General features: G+C 42.9%; 2 protein-coding genes across 3 annotated transcripts; one reads left to right on the plus strand and one right to left on the minus strand.

Moving 5' to 3' along the window:
• Nucleotides 1-328: 328 nt before the first annotated feature.
• On the minus strand, nt 329-5,023 carry LOC118514550 (splicing factor 1-like). Its single transcript, XM_036061541.1, has 3 exons — nt 4,980-5,023; nt 3,366-4,897; nt 329-2,686 (listed from the first exon to the last, which is right to left on the minus strand). Exon 2 carries the CDS (start codon nt 4,842-4,844, stop codon nt 3,378-3,380), a length of 1,467 nt encoding a protein of 488 aa, XP_035917434.1. The 5' UTR covers nt 4,845-4,897; nt 4,980-5,023; the 3' UTR covers nt 329-2,686; nt 3,366-3,377.
• A 13,781-nt stretch (nt 5,024-18,804) lies between these two features.
• Nucleotides 18,805-25,410, plus strand: LOC118514573. 2 transcript variants are annotated; one of them, XM_036061575.1, is made up of 3 exons: nt 18,805-19,713; nt 19,808-20,558; nt 24,685-24,815. In XM_036061575.1, the coding sequence occupies exons 2-3, from the start codon at nt 19,827-19,829 to the stop codon at nt 24,715-24,717; spliced, it is 765 nt and encodes a 254-aa protein (XP_035917468.1). In that variant the 5' UTR covers nt 18,805-19,713; nt 19,808-19,826; the 3' UTR covers nt 24,718-24,815. The 2 variants fall into 2 exon arrangements, with proteins under 2 accessions (XP_035917468.1, XP_035917467.1); XM_036061574.1 differs by having other exon boundaries at nt 18,805-20,558; nt 24,685-25,410.
• The last annotated feature ends 374 nt before the right edge of the window (nt 25,411-25,784 follow it).

The raw sequence follows: 25,784 nt of genomic DNA on the forward strand, positions 1-25,784 counted from the left end.
TAAACATCAAGCTAATCCTTCACTGGTGTAGTAAACTAATGGCCATTATATTATTGATTACTTATCATTAGATGGATGGTAGGACTTAAGGCCATGCTACTGAGCCAAACACTCTACAAGCCATGGGATCGAAATTTATTACCAATTAACCCCCCGGAGTTTGGCCACGTGAAGGAATTCTTTTCATTGCAGACTCGACCCAGTAGATCGTTCTGACAAATTAGGAGTCATTTATTAGAAATGAAGTCTTTTTCCCTTTTTTATATAAATAATTGTGTAAATATTATCGTTTGTATATTTCCTGTATCGTCATGCCGTAATACTGGAATTATAAATAAAATATATTTTCTGCCATTTTAAAGTCAGTTAATGCTAAATCTAAATCGTTTATAGAAAGATTACGTATCATTTAAAATATTTCGGCTTTTCGCTAGCTCCCACATATCGTGAAGACCAACGCCTTATCAGCCACACTTCTTGTGAGTTTTCCCATTTCGCCAAAGATGCTAAAACTTTTGACCTTCTGCATTGTGCCTCCCAGTTGTCGTTTCTTTGCACCGAACCACCCTTTTCGATCATTCCGATGCGAGCTCGGGAGCTGCCACCGGGTGTTAGCACTACGGGGGATTTTTTTACGATCCCACACCAACAGCCGCCCCGGATGCGCCCAAGAACGTTGGCCACTTCTGCTGAGGATATCCTGTCAACAGTTCCCCCACCCTTCGCTCACGTCCCTCCGATCGCGCTACTCCACCCCAAGTGAAAGTGCAAAGCTCCCATTCGGTAGGTATAATGCGGCAGACAAAGGAAAATTACTTTCAACTCGTGTCCTATGCTGGAGAAATCTTTTCCACTCCGGCTCGTGTGCTGCACACAGTGCTCGGTGCTGTTTTGGAACGTGTTCTCTAGGAGATTTCTGGATCTGCATTTTTGCGTCTTCCCGCAACTGAAAGCCATTTGTGACCTCAAAGGAGTTGCATGGAGAATCCTTAGGGGGAAACGGGAGTTTTTTTGTTGTTCTCAAAATTCTTCACCCGCCCTAAGATTGTGATGCATCATCATCGTCATTATCGTTATTGTTTTAATGCAAGACAGATAACAAAAGGTTCTTGGTTTCTTGCCTTGAGGGTTGCTTTTGTGACTTCCCCGAGTTTTCTGAGCTTGGCGCGGCTTGACGATGATGCTGATGATGGTGCTGGTGATGATGATGACGATGATAATGGTAATGGCCCAGTTTCCGGATACTTCATTCCACGGCATTCGAGCATTATTTTGTCTTTGTAGTTATGATTTACCCCCATGCCGGCAAGTTTTCACGACGCGCACAAAGAAGTTTCACAGGCTTCTTCTGGAGGCAAAAATGAATCGCCTGTGAGTTGCGTTTCGCGAGCGCACCGGATTTATCAAATTAATTTGTGGCTTTTAATTGCTAATGTTAACTGTCTTACTTTATCTCTTTGTTCACTACAGTCATTAAATAGTGGTGGAACTGCAATTATGATTTTTGGTTTCACTAATGCTTCATGCAAAGTCATTAAAGATGGTTTGCTTCTTATTAGAAAATTTCCTCTCAAATTTATGTGCTTCATTTTTTATGTAAAGACATAAACATTGTTTACCCTCAGTTCTATCTTTGAAATTGAAGGAATCTGAAACAATCCGATCCAATCATGAAAAGGATTCCAGCATGAAAGCGAGCGTACGGCTACGGGCAGCTTTTAATTTGTACCGGAACTATTTCAATCAACCGCCGTACACCATAAAATCCCGGAAGCTATTTGTGGGAATATATGTGTACCTACAGTTGTTGTGACATGCACCACATGCAAAAAAAAAGGCAGCATTGAAATATAACAAACCAACGAAAAAAAAAGGGCAAAAACGCACAAGTTGTACAATTGTTATTCGCAATTTGCACATCCCCTTTATCCCCTGTAGTTGCAGGGATGAAAGATAAAAGCAGCTCAAGAGGAATGCACCCGGGAGTACAACAACTTTGTATAGGAAGGCACGGAGGTCAGCACTACCGCTGTACAGCCAATTCCCACCAATCCTGGCCTGGGGAAGAGCTTTCCTGAAAGAAATGTTTCACTGTGGCGCACAAGGATTGAAGACAAATTTAATTTTATTGTGATTCATAAAACTCCACGCTTGCTCGTGATATCGTGCCGGTGACACTCTTCATATGGTTTGCGGTTGCAAGCGGATAGTATCTGGATCCTTCCCGGGGGCATCCACAAAAGCCCCATTTTTCAACCAGTCGGCCTATACCGTACTGGGGGTATGCACACATTGTGCAAAGTAGCGTCGGGAAAAAGAAATTTGTTTTATGAGAGCAACGATTGTGACGATTTGAGTTCATCTTTGTGGCCGTTTTTTTTCGAGTGTGCGGGGACACCGCATTTTCCGCAGAAGGACATTTCACTGGTAGGAGCTCTACCCGATTTGTTTAGTTGTATTATTGTTATTGTTTTTCTCTAGTGTTTTATCTATTTACTACAATTAATCAAGTTGATTTTTTTTTTGAGATTTTATACCTTAGATACACTGTTCATGTTAGTTTTATTACAACTTTGTAGTTGAAGTTTAAAACCACTCATTATCTACCAGAATCCTTAATAAAAACAAAAAAAGGAAAGCCACCGGATAAGTGTACGCAGTAATCGTTGTTCCGGTGAAAACCATCCTGAAACGAGAGTCGAAGGAGCACGAATCAAAGCAATCTATTTGGCAAACCGTTCAATCTATATTCTAAGTTCATAAATATAATAAAAACTTTTTTTTTTCTTTTCTAGTAAAATATTTTAAATCCTCGTATCACGCTGTCTTTCGAGTAGATTATCAAAAATCAAGTCGGCTCTCTACCCAATCGTTCAATTAGCTCCGCTTTACTATCGATGATGTGCTCTTGCTATCTTTCGCTAGACAGTGGAAAATAGATTGAATTCATCTACTCTGTCATCTATGCTTATTGATACAGCATAGTTGGATAATCAGTCCTCATGATGGGAAAAAGGTGGGATGATTAAAAAAGTTTTTGAGATAGAATGTTATGGTTTTATTGAATATTCTCTTAAGGCCATATTAATATTTTTAATTTTTGACCAGAATCTAGTTCAAAGTTCACGGGTGTGATTGAGAGTAATTTAAAAAGGTGCTGAAGAATACGTAAAATAAAGTCAAACAGATGAGAACAAACCAATGGAAAGGTGAAGCACTTAATGGAAATCTGGTTATACATTAGACAAACTAGGAATTATTCTACATTTATACGCGTCCGCCAAAAAAAGGTTATGCGAGCAAAACTATTACATGTTTAATAGCTATGAGACTATAAGATTATACGAAACAAATAGAAGATTTACCTTTGTTAGGAACTATGGCTTTGGAGCAGTATCTCCTGGCGGAGGTAGGAAGTACCCATACGTTGCTGCATTTTCCGCAGTCCAGTAGCCGAGATTGAGATAATTTACAGTTTCGGTACCATATTCATTAATTGAAGCCGGTACATTAGGCCAATAGTAGTAGTGCCCTTGTGCCAGGTCCATAAAAGCACTAGTTGATGTTTCAGATGGCGGTTGTTGCACGTGCTGTGAAGACCCGAGTACTGAACATTCGTTGGTCCATCCACTAACTTCGGACGTTGTTGAGGCATTACTTTGTGGGTAATAAGTCAATAGTGGATCCATATAATTGATCAGCGATGGTACAGCTGCCGTAGCGTCAGTGAATGTGGCCGTGTACGGAGATGGATACTGGGAGGATTCTTCCTGCTGGGTAAGTGGCGCTGATTGTTGTACGCTAGCAGCTCTTGATTGGTCTTGTGCAGAAGTTGGATTGTTGCCACAAGCCTCAGTCTCTTGAGTGGCAACACCATGGTGGCATTTTTTCCCTGACGGTGCTTCACCAATTTCTGCCAAAAAGTCCAGATACGGCTCATCGTACTTCGGAACAACATTTTCTCCCGTTGGTTGTTTTTCGTTCTGATTGTGGGGTTGGTTGTTGGTGCGACAGTCGCTCGTTATATGACCTCCACCACCACATGCCAGACAAACGACACTGCTCACGGTGTTAGGCCAGCTCTTTCTCACACACGGTTGGCGAAGAGTTCCGTTAATCTGGGCCAGCTCGAACAGCTGCTGCCGGCGCAGATGGTTTGAAAGATTCGGTTCATTAACTCCTTGTTGAATAATTTCCCGGATGCGGCCGACAGCTTTCGTCACCGCTTCCGAAGTATTGGCAGTAACCAAAGCGTGAAGCGGCTCATCGGCAGCGATGACCGACTTTACCTTGGATGACGCCGCCGAACCCTTGCCGCGAATGATAATCTTAGCGCCAGTGTCCTTCTCGATTGCCTTCAATGTGTTGCCACGTGGTCCGATGAGTAAACCGATGAAGTTTATGTTCGGATACTCCTCCTGCGGTATAACAACTTTATCGCTGCAGATAGCTACTGGGGGCTTGTAGTCGGATGGAGGCTTAAAGGTCGGATTTTTCAATAGCAGCTGCTGAATCAATCGATGGCGTTGTTCTTTCAACTTTTCACGTGCACGGTTCACACGCGTGTTCAACCGCTTCCCATGAGGATCGTAGATTGGTTCCGGTGATGGAGATCTTTTCTCAGGAATCGTCACATCGCCCGTTCGAAGCTGGCGGCTGATCTCTTCTATTTGCAATTGCATCACATAGATCTCTTGCTGTTGTGGTGTAAACGTATTTGGCAAAACTGTTGGCATACCTGGGATGGATGTTTTGTCCCTTGCCGCATCGCCCCAACGTGATTTTCTTTTCCGACCGCGTGGCGAACCAACGCACTTCGCACGATTGGTGCTATCGTTGCTCATTACTAGTGATCGGATTTCCTTCTTCTAGGTGTAAAAGATTGTTGTTTTGGATGCTATGAAGAAACAAGGTGCAAATAAGGGAAATTACTTGATATTTACAGCAATGTAAAGTTTTAATACAGGTAGAATAATTACTTTAGTTGTATCTGCCAGTCGCACCAATTTTAATTGAAGTGAACTCAGCTGAAATGACAAGTAGTTCCGGGAATTTCGCTATCTGCACAGTGGGCTATCGCATGGACATCTATCACCACACTTTTTTGACAGGTTAGGTGTCACAATATGAAAAATTTAAAAATTCAGTTGCGAACTGTTTTTAGTCAGGTTTTTAGGATGAAAAAGAAAGAAATTATTTAGTTTATTTTTATTTACCATTATTATCGCTAAAGACACTGAAATCAACGTCAATTTCCTCAAAATATTCTTTACAATACTATTTTTATCATAATTTTAATAAAGCATTTAATCGGAACAAAAAAATGTACTTGTTGAAAAAGGTACATAATTAAAAAATCTGAACTGCTTCCGTGTGAAACATCCACAAACAACTTGGTTTGAAGTCGATATTGTCTTTCTTTTACAAACTCTCTCCCTTTTCCATCAGCTAATTCAAGACACAAAACAGCTCTATTAAAGTGAGCTATAATTTCGTTCAGAACGGCGCAAATTTCCTGCGGCAGATACATGTTTTCATAAATCCAAGAAAATTATTATTTTTATCTCCGATGATCCATAAAACAACATCCACCTGATTGCACTGCATTCGATTACGCCCCAAAATGAACTGTGCTTGCCGGTGTTTCTGTCGCACTTTTTACCCCCTACGTGTTCTTGAAGACGTATGGCCCTTTTTATGCGAAACATGATTTTTATGACCCGCTTGTGTCTATGAAGCCAAAGATGGTTTCGTCAAAAATTGCACCTAGTTATTCTATCAATTTATGACATCGCTGCAATATTGCACAACACATCGTCGTTGCCGTTGTGTCGGCGGTGTCTTTTGGTCTTTTGGCCCTATACGACGGGCCCCATGGACGGAAAATGGGTTTAAAACTCTGCGTTAAACATTCAAGTCATCTTGGGTAGGTCGAGTGTGTACCCTGGCAAAAAAAACGAAAGCTCTGCCGTCTCCTTCCCTGATGCTCCCTCGCTCGGTGGCCATGGTGTTTGGATAATATTTTTAAACTCAATTTATGATGGCGCACGGAGCGTAGCCGATCGTTCGTCGTTCAGCTCGCTACGAAGGGCACCTATGCCTCTGCTCTCGCTCATTCGCATAATAACAATTCACTCAGTTGTGTGATCATAAAATCGCTTAAGCGTAGCTGAAGGAAAAATAAACAAACCGGCCCCCGGGTGCCGGAAGTGAAGCAGAAGTGAAGCAAGAGCAAAACAAAAAAAAACTATAGAAAGAAAAAACAGATAATGTGCTCGTTCGTGCCCGGCTGGACCGATGCGGCATGTGGGCGAAGGGTGAAAAGCAGCGGGCATTAAGTCGTGAGTTTTCAGGACGAACCGAACCTTGGTGATGTGGCACGGTGCACTGGCGAGCTCATGAATATCAACGGCAATTCAATGTCTATAAAGAAAATATTGTCCTGCTGGATGGATTTTCCTTCGCAAGCGTTGGGATGCAGCAAAATTCATTCGAACACCCTCCGGGATACACACTTCCTTGGGTACGGAGATGGACGCTAGACGGGACCGACCGACCGACCGACCGACTGGCCATAGCAATCTCGAGCGACTTTCGTTCGGACCGGTACGCAGTACCGTGGAACAACTCGAAGCATGCGATGGATTTGCCTTTCTCCGCCGTGTGGCGCACTTACGACATAAATTACTCCGGCTCGCTCAGTAAATCCGTTTAATTTACGGTTGTTTTTCGGTTACGGATTTATACCGTGGCCTTGGGTGGCGACCATTTTCATAGATAATAATTTTAGCATTTTTATAGCATCGCCGCACCGGTCGAACCGGGAATGGTGGCTTGATTGAACGCCTGAACCACCGCCTGAGAGGTGAAGATTTGAATAGACGAAGCTTTCTGCAAAACGGATAAGGGTGTGTGTGTGTGTGAGAGAGTGTATTTTTTCGCAAATTTATGGCCCCACATTTAAGGCACGCCGACGATGTGTATCTTTCAAAATGGCGCTGATGTCGAGAATGGATTTATGATTAGCTCGTTTGCTGGTGTGGCTTGTAAATAAAGAAACGGCAAGGCTTCTTCTTTTCCTTATCTGATTTTGCCCTTTTAGAGAGTGCGGGAGAGAAGAAGCGGAAGAGAGCAAGAAGAATGATATTCAATTTAAAATAAATTAAAGCAAAGTTAAGAAGCTTTTGTGCTGACCAACATGTGCGATACGATTGCAGGCCATGCATAATCAGCAATCTTTAACGAATGCCCCGGAGGCAAACAGGCCATTTCTCCATCAGACAATTACCATGTGGGTTCTCCGATGGGATACGCTCATCATGAGCATGTACATATGTGGTGGGCGTCTGAGGACGACCCGGTCAGTGGCAGAGGGCTAGCAGAAGTGTCCTTTCTCCGGGAGGAATTCTTTCCCGGTAATCAAGCCGGATAAGAGGGCACAACGCAGCATGCGAAAAGGGATAAACCTTCGTCTTGTGTGAGTTGTGGTCCGTTTCTCACTATGTATACACCTTTTTTTCGTTGTTGTTTCCTCTCACAATACAACCCTGATAAGCTGCCTGGCACTGCGCGACTGCTGGCAACGATGCTGATGACCCTCGGGCAAGACGAGAGTTTTCTATCTGCTTCACGTCCTGCCATCCGTCGGGAGGGGTAGCAATTTTAATAAACTTGTTCTGTCACGTACTTTTATCATACAATTAATTAGATGACATTAAACGGTGATGTGAGTGTGTGTGGGTGCGGTGCCTAGTGACCGTCGGTGGCCCCGAGGGCTCTTCGAGATCGCAGCCAGGCTGTTTCGGGTTTTATACTTCGCTCAGCAAATTATGCTTCTTGTCGTGTGTGTCTGTGTGGGTAGTACACGCACGCCGGAATAATGGAAGGAATGGTACCAGCTTTCTGGAAATAGTGTCCCGCCCCGAGGGTTCCGGCACGTTCCTTCCAAGCCGAACAGTGGCTGACGCACTATAAAACGGGACACCTTTTTAACTCATCAGACACACAAACGGGCGCTCTTATGATTATATGGCAGGAGTTGGGCGAAGGACAGTTTAAAATGTGTTTGAACAAGCACATATTGCCTGATCTCTCGGCAAGCAAATCTAGCTGGGCGCAACCTTCTCATTCGCGAGGCACGATTTGGCTATTCATATTTTTTTTGGGCGAGGGATTTTCACAAGGCTTTTATTAACTTGTTGTGTGCATGTGTGAGACACGCGGTTCCGAGCGCGTGATGGTGGTTTCTCACGAATGGGGAAAAATTATCAAACCTTAATCCTTTATCATGTGGCGCAGAATGAGGAAGGAAGAGGGTCTTCTTATATTGGGCATTTTTTCGCTTGATGGCAGATATGTGCCTTTAAATGTTAGGCTACATGAGATGCTCTAGTGAGAAGAGATTAAAGAGCAGTTTGTGATGGAACGCGTAATTAGGTCAGGTGGTAGACCATAATTATGAAGAGTAGTTCAATATCAATTGATAATTGACTTAGTAATCGTTATAGGTTATTCTTAGTAACTATAGAATGAGTTTTGAATAGTTATTGCTGAGGGAGCAAGTCGCTTACGTTATCCGCTTTTGGTAAATCGATCAGGCAAAAGATGATCTCGCTGTATCTTTGTTGCGTACATCAGATCAGCTTTTATTGGACGTTAGGCTTATTCCTAAGGGGTGGTCTTGTGGCCAATGTGATATCGGCGCCTATATCCACACGGGGCCGGACCGGAGTTCAAATCGCATCCGGACCGTGTCTCCCCGTACAGGAAGCCATAAATGGTAGATTGAGACCTTTCGAGGTTTTAGCACCACAGTAGAAGAAGGAAGGCTTTTTCCTCAATAAACTAGAATACATGCATTCACTGATAACGTTTTCTCAGGAGTAAGGTGGTGTCAGAATCACTCAAGTCAGACAAGGTTATTTTCTTGATAAATCTGAATGAGTTTCTCAATGTGGACTGTTGTTTAACATCTTCTTCTTGACTTAACGACCTGCCAGGGTCATGCTGGCCACATAATTGCTTAGTGGACCTAATGATATCACGTAGTTGGATAGTAAGACCACATCACGAAGGAACTTTAGGGATGGGATTTGATGTCCCGTCCTCCTCTTTGTTCAACTGATACCCATATCGAAGAGGATTTTTCGAAGTGATTTGAAGATATCGGGTTTAGGTTTGATTTACAGGTTATGTTTATAGACGAATATCTAATCTTATAAACTAATTATAACCGCGAAGAGCCTATTGTTATAGAGTAAGTAGAATGTTCAAATGAAATGGATCTTATTTGGGCTTTATTAGCATAAACCAACATTGTTGGGTAATACCCATGCCATGATGCGTCGTTGCTTATTTTTGCATATTATCGGACAATACGATTGCTTAGGTGATCCTTTTTGCATTCCTGGTTAAAGCAATCGCGTATCGTCCTTTTTTAATCATACATTAATCAAATTCATACAATGGTATGCAAATCCTGCACCTCAAACGGTTCTTAATTTTCCCATGTTTTTGATTGGATGACTAAAAGTGTGATCGCAGCAATACGGCCAGGGCGTTCAATTCATATAATAAAAAAACAAAAAATAAACCATGGTGTGATTGCGTCAAGTCTTATGATGTTTTAAGCCATATTTCCGTTATCTTCTCTTGCATTTGCCTGGAGCCAGATATGCTAGCCTAAATTGGTTTCGAATTTTCAGAAATGCTATATTATGATGTTTTTATTTTTGGTAATTTTATGGCAATCCCTAAAATTTATCAATTATCCTAGATAGCTTGGTCTGTGAATTTAAAGCTGCATGAATGTCTGTGACGGACGAAAAAAAAAATGATTAAGGATTTTTTGCAAAGTTCTTGCATGACAGTTAATTTTTGTTTTAATTTTCATTCTTTCGTTTACATAAGTAACTACACTAGGAATTAGGAACCACTATTGGTACACTAAATTAATCTTAGGTTACAGGGTGCATCAATACTCTTCCCTTCGTTGGATTTCAATTTCATCAGCATAGAGCTATCTGTACTGAGCTACTAACTGTCTATTGCTGTAGTCGACATAAACGACATAAAAAACACCTTGTCGGTTAAATCTAAATTTGCTTTTCTTTAAATAGATCCGAACTCTTCCCAAAAGTAGAACATTTGCAGCAATTTATCCCAAAATACACACTCTCATATTAAGTCTAGCCTGTAATCTGCTTTTACCTTGCTTCAAATATCTTCCAATCGTTCGGCTGACAGCAGAACCCAGCAAACGCATTCCCGGAAGAGTACGGCAGCCTAATGGCTAATGGCACTGGGTCTATAACATAATCTGCGTATTCCCCACTCCCGGGACCGTTTGCAGAACATTGTGACGCTAACGAACGCACACGCCCCGAGGAACCATGTTTATCGCTACCATTTGCAGTGGAATCGGAAAGAGATCGAAAGATTATGGTGTAATCACTGCGTGCATCCACCGTAGCGTAAACATCGATCTAACGTGCACACGGCAAGGACAACGAACGCCAAGCCTGTGCTGAATCGTGCGCCAATCGATGCCCAGACACAGTTGCATTTAGGCTTCACTTTGTGTTCATTATTTTAATTAAAGTGCATAGCTCCGTGCTCCGTCTCGGACGGCACGAGGCGGGGTTTTGCAGACAATTGGGGTGGAACTTTCTTCAGTTTCCTATTTCATTTTCCTCGTGGAACTTCTCAGCCTCCCTGTCTTTCTCTCGCTCCTCGAGGAACATTATTTTCCACATCATTCACTTATTTGCCGCCATTAGTTTGCCGTCAATGATTTACACCATCCATTCGCAAACCAATAGACCGTGCGCGGCAGGCGCGTGTCAGGGAGCGTGCGGTCGTGCATTGTGCTGGCGTCGCAAGACAAATGATTTTCCCGAGCGCATGACGAGGGAAGGGGGGGGGGGGTGGGGGTTGAATCAGCAAACGGTTGGGAGCGGGAGCCTGAGTAGGAAACAATGAATGACCTATTTTCTTTGCGAATTTAGGTCTTTAGAGCTTACGGTCTGTGTGGCTCTTGGCCAATCAATGACCATTGTAAGAGCTTTCCAATTAAAAAGGGTATCCGTAATGGTCCACGTATTAGCTTATCTGTTATTGTAGCATTGTGATTAGCTAATAAGTAGTGTATATTCATGTGGATTAGATGGGCATCCACCGAATGAATATAGCAGCGGAAAACTTTTACGACATATACCACACATCTCGTTCGCAAAGTACTTAGTGTCATGAATATTATCCCCCAACCCTGTACCTGGTGGCAATGGGAAACTGACTGAAACTGAATGCATAATTATTTTGCATCACAAACTTCCAGCAAACCCGTGACATTTCCTTGTCGATATGCGATGTTTGCCTGCACCTTCCTAGAACGGGCCACAATCTCAACCTGTCCCGAAGTCCTATCGTACCACCGTCCGTTCCGTGTGTACGCGACTCTGAGTGTGTGTGCGCTTGTGCGCCACTGGGTGGAGCAGAAAATTGCATCCTCATTGTCAGCTCGTTCATTTTGTCGTCATTAATTTTCCGGTGTCCTGATTGCAAGTCACCGTTTTAATGGAAAGCGGTGAAGAGCACCACCCTTACACCGGTCGTCTGCACGAAACGGTTTTTGCCATAGCCAATGATCGCTTGTGACCAGACCGTGAGCCAACGTGAATGTGTGTGTGTGTTTCTCGGTTGGGGTTTACGTTGTTTGGCAGGTTTGGTACAACGAGTTTTTACCTATTGAAACAAAACTCATTGCACGGGCAGGTCATGTGTCGAGAATAGTGATTATTAGTACTGTTTTCTTCATTGTTTTCTGTGTCCTTCACAAACACACACACACACACACACACACACACACACACACACACACAGCAACAAAAAACGAACCTTTCCACCCAGTGACACAGAGTCGCATGCAGGAGTTTTACTGAAAAAGCAGGGGGTTTCGTTAAAATTGTTCTACAGCTTTTCCGACTTCCGGCTGGTGTGTAAGTCCGGTGTCTATAGCGATGGAAAGTTTTGTTTGGTGAATGTTTTATTATAATTTTACCGTGGTGATGTCCGTTTTTCCGGCTCACAGTGCAGTACACCGGGTGACGTGAGGGTTTGATAGCGTGCCGGTGGACAGACGGTCGCTTGAGTGACACGATCGTTATTAAAAATGCAAGGATGTTAACATATAATTTACCCTTCGCCTTTATGAAACCCTCTCGAGAGCTTTGTGTGTTTATTGCTGTTTTTCGTAAATAAATTATTAGAATTTTTTTAACATGAATACGAACTTATAAATGAGAAATAGAGAAACCGTACAATAATTGCTTTGGCAAAGGACAATGGAAGCTGGTAAAATAACTTAAGTAGATTGATGCCATTATTTTAGTAAAAGGATATTAATCGGTGCTATTAACATCAATCTACGACTAATATAAAAAAATCAAATCCCGTCCAGATGGGAGACTGATTATACAGTATCCTTGGAATATTCAGTTTACTGAGTTCTGGGTGGGTTACAGATTACCCGTAGCTGGGTAAAATAAAATCACAGGATTGCAGAAATGGCAGGCCGAGACCTTTAGAGGTTGTACTGTCAAGGAGAAAGAACAATTTAAAAATAAATATATTTTTTTCATTCTGTTACTTTTGAATTATTATGTTCATAAGATTCCTTCTTCTACTTCTCTTTGTGTGGATGTATCTCGGCTCGTTAAGCGGTTCCTTGGTTCTAGTTTTCCTTCGTCTCTTACCGTTCCAAAGAAGGTTTTGACACCAACAATCGTTTAATCAGAAGTGAATCTTTCTTTAGCCAAAGTTGAGAAAATATCTATCTCAAGAAAACCCCGAGGGTCAAGCTCGTATAGTTGATGTTTAAAGATTTTGCATATAATTTTATTGATTAATTTGGTTTTGTTCCTGCTCATTTTAACAATTTACTTTGTTTTATCCAGTTCTCCACAATACAATTTCTATTTGCACTTTTATTCTCTCTTCAACTTTTGCCTTTAATTTTCGCCGAGAATCCTTGTTGATAAGAAAGGAAGTGAAATTATTTAAGAATTATTTTTTTTTTTATTCAAAAAGAACGGCCTGGCCGTATTGCTTAAAGCTAAATTACAAAAATAAGTACAATTCACGATGGTTTGGAAACATTTCCTTCTCCAAACCGTGAAAGGGTACCTTATCCCGGGTGAGCTCGGTTGACTAAGAATTAATTTAAATAGCAAAACAATAATCCATTTTTCTGCAGATGACAGCAGGCCTTTGGCATACACACCATATATTTTTGGTTACTAATAAAATTCTCTTGTTGGCGTATTGGCCAATGCAGTCATTTCAAATCGTGAAAGGTGAGTGCGATAAACAAACCAAATGCTCTAAGACTGGCTCGAAGGTGCCAGAGCTATCAGCAATAGAACAATTCGGAGCCCAAAAGCGTAGTAAAGCGTAGTAAGCTATGTCAAGCCTTCCAACTGATTTCTTACGATACTTTTACATAACACGCTGTTGAATAGTTAGTCCTTAGAACGGGAGCACGGTCCGAGTGTGATTTGATCCTGGGTCCTGTCATGTGAACGGACCTCTGCAGTTTCGCTCATAGATAGATTGGTAGATTAATGGTGTTATGTATGTAGGGGCGGCCTACCACCGGGCCGATGCGACATCGGCACCGGTCTTCACTCGGCAGGACCGGAGTTCAAGTCTCATCTTGGCCGTTCCCCCATAGTGAGGACTGACTATCCAACTATACGGTAACAATAAGTCTAGTAAGCCAGAAATGGCAGGCATGATCCAAGAGGTCGTTAGGCCAAGAAAGAAGAAGAAGAAGAAGAAGTATGTCGCAGGGAAATAGATGGCGAATTTTTATTTGATGCCTTTAATTTTGATGATTTTAAATGGCTGCCTGAAACTTCTGTAAGAAGTAGTGAAATATAGAAGAAGAAAGAATGACAGTTAGAAGTGCTAAATTCACAAAATCATTTGGAATAATACACATAACAGACCCTGCTTCGGTAATAACATGCTTAAATTGCGTGCCTAAGATATGTAATCAAACCCTCCTTCAAGCTAAAAGCTATGAAGTGTAGGATTATATGGAGACAAAAAAAAGCTGGGTCTTTCCAAACCGGTGGTGATATAAAGGCAAGTCACTTAAATTACTGCCGACCACTTTCACTGGAAGATGTAACAAATCTTCTGCAATCCTCCACAAGAAAAAACCCCATTTGTTCTCTGTGTCCCATTAAGAAGAATCCATTTTCCACAATTAAGTCCTTAGAGGCACTTGTCCAACGAACACGCACACACACACATACACCGGATCCATGGATCCAAACAATGGTCATTGTTTTTCCCTCGTTTCAATTAATGTCGGATTGTTACTGTTGTGGTGTTGGGTTTTGCTGGGTCGCTTTTGGGACTCGTCGCTTCCGGACGGTACCGGACGGTGATCACTGCTTGCGCTATTTCTTTCATGTTTTGTTTTAAAATGGCGTTTTTTCGGTGCACTGTGTAGGAAAGCGAATCGGCGTAATCGTTTTGCCGGATGTCCGAATGGCGACCACATAGACGGGTTTTCGGTTGAGGTGTTTAATTTGACAAATGATTTATTTGTGCTCGCGTTTTTCTTCTCTGCTGTTGTGTTTGTCGTTTTCGGGAATGTTTTTTTGCTCGTCTCGACTCATGCTAGAATAATGAAGGCCCTAGAAGCGTACGAGACGAAAGAAAAGCATCAGTAAGATAAAGATTGTTGAGGAAATTGTCTAAAAAGACAAAAAACCACCTACGGTAGGAACGGAGTGATACAAACAAAAACAGTTGACTGTAGAACAAAAAAGAAGGAATAACAAAACATCCACCACCGGTAATATCAGTCGCTATTGGCGCTGTGAAATCGAGTGATAGTGATCTTAATGTCCTAACGCTGACACTCGGACGGGCGATTATTTTAGGTCGTTTTTCTGGTGTGGGAATCAAGTTTTCCAAATTCGGAATTGAAAAAAATACTCAAAATCAAATAGAAGAAATGCTTTTCCTGGGGTAAGAAATCTACCCTCTAGAATGGTTTTTCATTCCTGGTTTTGTAACAGTTTGGAGGCTTTTTTTCACCTTTGTAGCGTAACATTTTGAAAGCTCCATACTTATATTCCTATTTCCGTTGGATGTGGATGTGATTTTACGGTGATAGCGTACTCACACGGTCAGTACCGGAAATTTGTAGTGACCGTTAACGATTTCAAGCTCCTTTCGTTCGTCACCGTTTGCTGTAGTGATGGGAAATATGAATCACAAATCGAATCTTGAATTTCCAATCCTTACAAGGACTCAAATATCAAATCAAAATAAAATATTTTTTAAACTTTCAATTCAAGCCTTCTTCAAATTCTTTCAATGATGCTTAGTATTTTTCTAGTCCCTTCAAAATTTTTCCACCAATTCGGTCAACTGATCAACTCAGCTTGAATCTGGACTCACGAAGAATGATGAAATCATGTATTAGTACTATTCTGACCCAGTCCTTCTTCTTCTTAAAACCCAATTGAATCTTACTGGTACAATTAAGTCTATATTTAATCGTAATTGAATCCGAATGGAATCTCAAAAAAATACTAATGGAATCCCCATCGATTCTCAATTGAAATTAAATGAAATCCCAATCGATTTCTTATGGAATATCAATCGAATCCCAATTTAATTCCAATTGAATCCCATTCGGAACTCAATTCAATTCGAATCGGATTTGAATTGTATATGGATTGGATGAGGATCGTATACGGATTACATTCGGATTTGATTCTGATCGTATTAGGATCGTATCCATCGGATACGAAGGATTCAGATCGGATTTAGATCAGATTAGGATTTAAATCCTTTTCGAATTCGTAGCTGTATAAGAATCAGAATTCAATTCGGTCGCGAATCTGTCATTTAGGCCCTATTCCGATTAAAATCTTTCACCAATTTCTAGGGAATGTATATTCGATTCATCCGAATCCCGAATCTACCAACACTAGTTTCCTGTGACCGTGCCCTACGTTACGATCGCACAATGGAACGGAAAGCTTGCAAGAGAAGCCCGAATAAACGGAGTCCTGCCACCGATCTGGAGTGATCCATGGTTACGATAATGTTTTTGTTTTAAGGAGAACGATAATTTCTTCACGTCTTTATCCCGCACACGTCCAGTTAGGAAATGGAGGTTTAGAGAGGATTTTCATAGTTTCAGAATCTTGGTTTGGCACGCGATTTCTAGCGTCCATTGTTGGCCAGCTCGAATGGGAGCTCGTGGCAGAAACAGGTTGCATGCAAGGAAAAAAAAAGCAATCACACAATCCTTCTCCGGTCGTTCGGTCTACCATACACGAGCAGGGAAGAAATGGGTTGTGCTTTAACCGTTCATTTGGGGTACAATTGATGCGCCATGAAGCGTCCCAGGACGACGGAAGGAACAATTTGATTTTGCTTCCGAGCTGCTGCTGCTGCTGCTGCAGGCGACACTGATCGAGACTGATTGTATTTTATCCTATTCCCCAGCTCTTCGCCATCCCCCTTGTTTCGCCGCAAACGTAAACGGTTTTACGATTCCAGCAATTTGTTACAATTTATGAACGATATCGGTGACAGCTTAAGTGGTCGCTTAGCGCGGCAAATCGTGTAATGTCTAGTATTTGTGTGAGATTATCATCCGGTTTGTTTTTCGCTCCCGATCTGCTGCTGCTACTGCTGCTGCTGCTGTTAATTTCATTTTATTTTACCCATTATCTTTTAACCCTTGTCATGCAGTGGCGCTCTGTGCCGTTCGTGGCAGCTCAGGGAATAGCTTTGATTGGTTTGAAACGATTTTAATCCACCATACAACATGATCTGACATTATCCTCAGTAAAATGTGCTAGCGACAGTAAGCTCAGATTGATTCTCGTTGACCGTGAGGGTTAAACGCTTTCAGATCCATTCCCCACATCCGTCTTCAATTAGTTCAGTTTGAGTGACGAATGAATGAATGGGATTCTCCCCAAGGAAGTAGCACGTCAAGGCTGTTTAGCTGTCAGGTTTAGCAGTACAGATAAAAAAGAAGCTTCGTACGTCAACCCGGGTTCTTTCGCACCAGTGCAACCCTTGTCAGGAACAATTTCTACAGGAACAAAGCACCAACGTACATTACATTTCGATTCGGTACCGGCACAATGGTGAAACATAAATCATCGCATTGTGGTTTGGTGAAGAGTTGTATCTATTATTATGATAATTTGTGTTATACTTTTTGCTCTATTTGTAGTGTGTAAGCCTCTTCTCGCCACTTGACCAAGGCTGGTGATCTTTTTCCGTTGGGTCTTTGACTGGTGGTGCGTGGTTTGTTTTGTCCTTTTGAAACACCACCAAGCGTTCGTTCGATTTTTTCTGCTGGCGTGTGCGTATGTGAGGTAAATATTTCACGCGTTTCACGTTTCGGTTGGTGGAGGAGGTGCGTAAGTGCACGTGATTTATGGCTTAATTGAGAGCTGTGCTGATAAGATACCGGGGGAGGGAAGATTCTCCCACGGAACATGAAACAGCAGCGGCTTCGGGTTCGGTTGCTCAGATTAGGGTGACAGGGGAGAAGGCTTTTAAAAATAACTTATGCATGAGAAGACGGCCGAACCGGGAGGGGGACGCGCATAACAATTGCGTCCGTGCCTCCCTGCTGCGTTGATATGACACATAGTGTGATATGGTGATTTGGAAAGAATTTGTCGGGAAAATTTATTATCCTCGGTTGAGGCTCTTGTTCGTATCCCGCCACCAGCCACCCGTGAGTCGTTCAGCTTTCGGTAAGGAATTTGATGTTTGCGGGGCGATTAGTGTCTATTATTGAGCCACGAGTGTGTAAGGAATTTAAGCGGTGTAGGGAAGGTTAGTGAGAGGAAAGAAACAATCGGCGGTAGCATTTATCACTGTCGGACATAATGGGGCGATTAAATTGCAATAGCATTCCAATTGGAGAGCGATTATAGCGATGTTTTTACATTGATTTGAATGTTTTTATTTTATTTCAGTTTAAGACAAAATTTGAAGTGATTAATTTTCCGGTTGTTTTGGGATAGTTTTGACGGTTGTTGCTCAATTTATTTGCCATAGAAATTCGAAGAAACTCATAGAATTCTGTAATGTTATTCAATTTGCGTCAAATATTTAGCATTCGAACGTAACATATTGCTTTAACTGGGTAATTTCCGATCAATTAGTTTTATGTTTAGTTTTATATGTTTTTAAACGAACTTATATTTATACATCGAACTTTTAAACGGATACGATTCACGCACACTTTAACATCAAACGCACGGACACAGCACATACAGTGAATCGGGGAGAGATCACCGCACGGACGCTAGGACGAATCTGACTACTCAATCTCTCAGTGGACGCTCACGCTCGTTCGCTGACCTCTCGGTAAACCGCACTAACACATCAACCGGTGACCGTTGCATGTCACCGGTGAGTTCCCGTGACAGATCTACCGAACCAGGTTGTACCACAACAATTAGAGTATCTTCCTTCAATCTTATTTCATATTACACGGCAGGACTGGGGTTCAAATCCCATCAAGGCTGCCTCCCCATACGCAGGGCTGACTATCCAGCTACTTGTAAAATAAAGTCACAGAAAGCCAGAAATGGCAGGCCGAGACCTCTTGAGGTTGTTGTCCTGGGATCAACCAGCGAGTGGGATTCTTTGGCAAGCAAGTCCCTTTAAACAGCGGACTGTTTTATTTTAGGTTTACTGGAGTTAATAAGAAAACTAAGTAATAAACTACTAGAGTATTGTTTACGCCTAAATGCATGCGATTTTGTTGCATGCCATAATACGTGTTTGTGAACGGTTGTAACAGTATTAGTGTAGGCATAAGATAGGATAGGATTAAGAAATATTGTAAATATAGATAGAACCCAAAACGCATTCGACCAGAGCAGACGTCCCCCCTTGAACAGCACAACGAACCATCCGAACATTTGGTCCTTCGAACCGGATAGTTCCTGTTAGTTACCGTTCCTATTGTTGTTTAAGTTACGTTGGTTTTGTGCAAAGTTATAGTGTTTATCGTCCTGGTGTTGTTGTGAACAATTTGCGCTTGCGCTCGTAAGAACTTTGTGTCAGTTGTAACCAGCGAAGGTGTAAGGACGGAGAACGACAGTGTTTTTATTTGTTTTCAAGGGGAATTTGTGATTTGTTTAAGTTTCACATAGTAATTTGTTCGAATGCAGATAAGTAATTGCACGCGGACTTAACTAAGCGTGGGTTCAGGGTGTTGACCTTTCGATTTGTCGGTGAACTAGTGAACTATCAAGGACGGACATTGCACAAGGTTTAGTGTGTTTACAGCAGTGGTATTAGTGTAGTGTTTCGTACGCTGGAAGGAAAGTTCATCGATGAACAGTTCGGTGCCGTAGCAAGTTCTTCGATAAGGATAGAAGCAGCCATTGCAACTAACCCACGGTGATTAGGCAGGAACGGCGGTAGTGGCAATTTTTGAAGCTTTATCCGTGAAGTGTGGAACAAGCTTGCTTGCAGAGATTGATGTTGTGCCGATAGCAAGGTTCAAATTATAGAATTCAGTGTGTGGTCAACACGTGGCTTGATAGTGGTATTAGTGCGAAAGAACTAAGTACGTTAACCTTACAACGCAACGCGTCAGAGTGAACAGCTTTGAGAGTACGACAGGGTTCATCAGTGAAGGTGAAGTGTTCATCGAGAATCGTTTACAGTGTCGGTCGTAATAATACGTGTGGATTTCGCGTTCATTTCGTAATCCTTTTTTGTTATCGCGAAGGAAGTGAAAAATATTTAAAATGCCTGCAGGGGACAAGCAACAGAAACAATTACAGCAGCTGCAGCGCTTATATCGCGATAGTTTGCGTAGCATTGACATTTACGAAGAGTTTGTGAACAATTACGATCCAGCCAGAGATAGTGACCAGGTCCCAGTGCAATTAGAACAGTTAGAGGAAGTGAAAAATGCATTTACAGATGCTCGAGCACAGTTACTCATCGAAGAGTCAAGCGTCCAAGACGAAATGTGGAATGATCAAAGGACATTCATGACAAAATATATGAAGGTGAAGGGTTTTTTGTGCGCACAACAACGAGTAGATGCAACAAATCTTGTGGCTAGCAGTACGTTTCAAACATCAGTGACGCATACACCATTACGACTTCCCGAAATCAATCTGCCTTCATTCGACGGCGATGCAACGAAATGGCTCACTTTTAAAGATCGTTTTACCTCTATGGTTCATGAAGTGATAGAACTCCCAGATGTAACAAAACTGCAGTATCTGTTGACGGCGTTGAAGGGAAGTGCAGCAACACCATACGATCATACGCAGTTAGTAGCAGAAAACTACGAGTCAACATGGAAATCATTGCTACAGCGTTTTGATGATTCTAAGAGAATAAAACGAGAATATTTCAAGGCACTTTACCAACTGGAGTCTATGAACGGGTCAAGCGCTGAGGAGTTGGCACGTCTTGTAAATGAGACCAGGCGGCTGGTACGAGGGATGGAGAGGTTGAATGAGCCGGTAAATCAATGGGACACTCCGCTTACAAGTTTGATTCTCTACAAGCTAGATTCTGCTTCGTTGATGGCCTGGGAACAATATTCTGCCGATCATGAGGCAGACACGTATAAACGTATGATTGAGTTCTGCGAGAAACGAGTGAAAATACTAAGTAGCTGCACCACACACACAACGAACGCTGTAGACACAAGGCCGGCAAGGGTGGTCGGCAGTTCATCACCACGTAGTTATGCAGCAGCGCGTCAGAAGAAAGAAAGTGCGACCTTTTTAGCATGTGCAGCACAAACTCCCAAGGCAGCCTCTAATACCTGTCCGGTCTGCAAGGCTGATCATAATGTGGCGAAGTGCACCTCATTCAGAAGCATGGACTTGTCCCAAAGGCAGACGGTTGCGAAGGAAGCTAGGTTATGCTTCAGCTGCTTAAGAAGAGGACATTCTATACGATTTTGCAGAATGCATGGCAGATGTTTAAACTGCAATGGAAGGCATAACACTTTATTGTGTATCAAGCAGGGAGAGTTTCCAGTATCAACAAGCTCAGAGACATCAGCGCTGCCAATTAGTGCGACACTTCAGGACAAGGTAGAGAAGCCACAAAAAACCGTCTGGTTGTCAACAGCTCTTATTTTGGTAGAAGGGGTTAATGGTTCTACGATTCCTGCACGAGCCCTCCTGGACATGGGAGCCCAGTCTAACTTTATGTCCGAAAGATTGGTTCAGCAGCTAAAACTAAAGAAGGAACGAGTTCACAAGCCGCTGTCAGGAGTGGGAACCGTTGCATTGACCGCAAACAATTTGGTTTCGACAACTGTCAAATCTAGAACAACCACATTTGTTAAGAGGCTGGAGTTTTTAGTACTGGCAAGGGTAACAGCTAACTTCCCATCGAGATACGTGAAAGTCGAAGGCTGGAATGTTCCATCAGGATTGGAATTGGCAGATCCATCATTCTACCAGCCTGGATCAATAGATCTTTTATTGGGGGCGGAAGTGTTTGCCGATATGTTGAAGCAAGGTCAGATCAAACTCGCGCCCCACTTACCCAAGCTACTCGAAACTCATCTTGGATGGATAGTTAGTGGCACTGTGTTTGAGCATCCTAAAGGAAGTATTGATGAAGCCCATATTGCGTGCTGTGCTGTTGAAGACGATAGTTTTGATACGGCAATGAAGCGGTTGGTGATGCTGGAAGACCTTCCAACAGAAAGAATTCGCTCAAAGGAAGAGGAACAATGCGAGCGCAGCTACCAAGAAACAACATACCAGAACGAGGAAGGCAGATACGTGGTTCAGCTGCTCAAACGGTTCGATTGGAAGACACTTGGAGAATCCAAAGAAACTGCACTGAAAAGGTTCATGGCTATGGAAAGGCGAAGAAAATCGGACTGCAGGCTCGACGACGCTTACAAAGCCTTTATGAAAGAGTACCTTGATCTTAAACACATGTCATATTTGGGTACGTATGCAGAAATCGATACAAATAACTTAAGACCTTCTTTCTTTCTTCCACATCATGCGGTTTGGAAAACGGACAGCACCACCACTAAATGCAGAGTTGTATTCGACGCATCATGTAAAACAACTTCTGGTCGGTCCCTGAATGATGTGCTATTAACCGGTCCGCAACTACAAGACGACGTTGTATCGATACAGCTGCGATTTCGGATGAAACTAGTAGCTGTAGTGGCAGATGTGGAAAAAATGTATCGTCAGATACTCGTGAAGGACTGCGATAAGGCATTGCAACGAATTTTGTGGCGCAGCGATGCTAATGAGCCGATAGCAGTGTACGAGTTGAACACGGTCACATACGGCACGGCCTGTGCTCCGTTCTTAGCCATCCGAACCCTGCAGCGAATCTTTGATGATCATGGCACCAAGTTTCCGAAGGCAATGGCATGCAAGGCAGATTTTTACGTCGATGATTTGCTGTCCGGTGCAACGACAACACGTGATGCACAAGAAATGGCCGGGCAGTTAAATAAGTTACTTTCGTGCGGAGGATTCAGTTTAAGAAAGTGGGCATCCAATTGCCCAGAAGCGCTGAAAGATATTCCGGAAGATCAAAGAGCAACCAACCCACAGCATGAATTGGCAGCCGAGACCAGCTCTATTTCGACGCTTGGATTATTGTGGACACCTGAATCGGATATTTTACAAGTCCAGGTTAAGCTACCGATACAGGAGAGCAAATGCACGAAACGACAGGTGCTAGCATGTATTGCACGTATCTACGATCCACTCGGCTTCATAGATCCGGTTAAGATGAAGGCCAAGCTTTTTATGCAGCAAATTTGGATGTTGAAGGGAACAGATAAGCGCGCTTGGCCATGGGATGAAGAACTCCCGGAACAGTTGGCTCGAGATTGGATGTCATTTTTTATGCAGCTACATCTCTTGGAAAAGGTACGCATTCCACGGGTAGTTATTCAGAGTGATACGTTATCGATGCAGTATCACCTGTTCTGCGATGCATCAGAGAAAGGCTACGGTGCGTGCTGCTACGTTCGAAGTGTCTCGACCAGAGGAGAGGTGTTAGTTCGACTGATGATTTCAAAATCCAAGGTGACACCGTTATCTCAGAGGATGACCATTGCACGTTTGGAGCTCTGTGGCGCGTTACTGGCAAGCAGATTGTACGAGCAAGTAAAACAGGCAATTGGCCGCGATGAGCCTACATTCCTGTGGACCGATTCGATGACCACTTGGCATTGGATTCATTCCCCTCCAAGTCGGTGGAAGACATTTGTTGCGAATCGGGTTTCGAAGATTCAAAACCTTACGGAAGGAGCCAGCTGGAGACATGTGCCTGGAGTGGTGAATCCAGCCGATGTGGTGTCTAGAGGCTGCGATCCTGCAACGTTTATGGAGTCAACATCATGGTGGTCGGGGCCAGAATGGTTGGCATCGACAGAAGAAAATTGGCCAACAGTACCGGAGTCTAAGACTCTGGAGACGGGTGAAGAACGTTCCAACGAGTTAATACTTTCTTCACTGGATGAAGAAGGATTTATTGACCATTTGTTCACCCGTTACGGATCATACTCAAAACTTCGCATGGTAGTTGGGTACTGTTTGCGGTTTATACATGCTTTGCGAATGAGAGTAAGCAGCTCAAAGGTCCAGCCTAAGTTTGGTGAGGGCCTTTCAACGGCAGAACGGCAGCAGGCAGAATGGGTATTGTGTCGATTGGCTCAACGTAACTCGTTTAATAGAGAATGGAAGGATTTAAACGCCAAGAAACCAGTTCATCGAGCGTCACATCTTCGAGGGTACCAACCATTCATCGACAGCAATGGTTTAATTCGGATAAACGGCAGATTGCAACATGCATCTCTATCACCTGATGCCAAACAGCCCATAGTGATACCGAAAAAACACCCGTTGGCAATCCTGTTAGCTGAGTACTACCACCGGAAAAACCTGCATGCTGGTCCACAGATGATGCTTACCAGAATAAGGCAACGATTTTGGCTGTTGGATGGACGATCGGTGGTGAGAAAGGTATTTCATCAATGCGTGCGCTGTTTCAGATGCAAACCTAAGGCAGTCACTCAACCGATGGCGAGTCTTCCGAAAAACAGAGTGACTGAGGCGAGACCGTTCTCTGTAGCTGGCGTCGATTATTGCGGTCCTGTTTGGGTAAAGGCACAATCGCGGAGGGCCGCCCCTATAAAGGCTTTCGTTGCAGTATTTGTGTGTTTTATTACGCGTGCCGTCCACATCGAGCTCGTGTCGGATTTGAGTACACCAGCGTTCCTAGCTGCATTAAGGCGATTCGTATCGAGAAGAGGCTTGGTATCGGAGTTATACTCTGACAACGGTACGAACTTCAGGGGAGCTGCGAACGAGCTACACCGCCTATACGAGCTGCTCAATTCTCCTGATGACCGAAGGGAGATCTCATCTTGGTGTGCCGAGAACCAGATATCGTGGAAGTTCATCCCACCCCGGACTCCACATTTTGGCGGATTGTGGGAGGCTACAGTGCGTTCTATGAAGCACCATTTGATTCGCGTCATCGGAAATGCGTCAATGTCTTATGAAGACATGACAACGTTGCTATCGGAAGTAGAAGCATGCCTTAACTCAAGACCTCTAACGATTCTTTCTAATCATCCCACAGATCCAGAAGTACTCACCCCTGGACACTTCCTAACTGGCTCGCACCTCCAGCATGTCGTAGAGGTTGATTTGAAGGATGTACCAGAAAACCGTGTGAACCATTGGCGCCTCGTTCAAAAACGACTACAACACTTCTGGGAAAGGTGGCGTTTAGAATATATGCAACAATTGAATGGGAAACACAAATGGGATTGCATTGCGACAAAAATTGTGCCAGGAACAGTAGTATTGTTAAGAGAGGATAATGTAGCACCTATGAAATGGCCATTGGCGATAATAACAGAGGTTTACCCTGGTAGTGACGGCATAGTAAGAGTGGTAAAAGTACGTACGGCTCAAGGCAATGAGATTAAAAGACCAACTGTGAGAATCTGTATTATACCGAATCAAGAACGACAAATGGCACACGATGGAAGTTAGATTAAAGTTTGTACATAGCATGTTCTAAGGTTAGGAATAAACGCATGAAGCTAGCAATTATTTCACGAAAAGGATTACAAGCATGCGAGGTAAAATTAATGAATTTTAGGTGGTCGGCATGTTTACGCCTAAATGCATGCGATTTTGTTGCATGCCATAATACGTGTTTGTGAACGGTTGTAACAGTATTAGTGTAGGCATAAGATAGGATAGGATTAAGAAATATTGTAAATATAGATAGAACCCAAAACGCATTCGACCAGAGCAGACGTCCCCCCTTGAACAGCACAACGAACCATCCGAACAAGTATTGTAAAAAATTCCACCGCTTGTTCGTTTAACACACTTCATCTGACTATAGTGCCCTTAGCACGTCATTGACAAGCTTGTCAAACATAACGTCCAGCAGATGAGCTATTGTCGTAGCGAATAGAGAAGATAGCATTAAGCATCTAGACATTGTATGTACGCAGCATTATTGCAATCAGAAGATGGTAACATATCTAATAAACATACAACAACTGACGGTCAGCTTTGGTACCGCTACTACATTATGCAGGGCAGGGGTTAATCATACACAGAATAATGCTAAGCCATTTTACAAAAATCATCATTGGCTGTGAAGAGCATAATTTTTATTCTCGATGGGACATCGGGATGATTCAGCGAGATATTTGCCCA

This window comes from Anopheles stephensi, chromosome 3 (genome assembly GCF_013141755.1).
Source record: "Anopheles stephensi strain Indian chromosome 3, UCI_ANSTEP_V1.0, whole genome shotgun sequence".
NCBI classification, from domain to species: domain Eukaryota; kingdom Metazoa; phylum Arthropoda; class Insecta; order Diptera; family Culicidae; genus Anopheles; species Anopheles stephensi.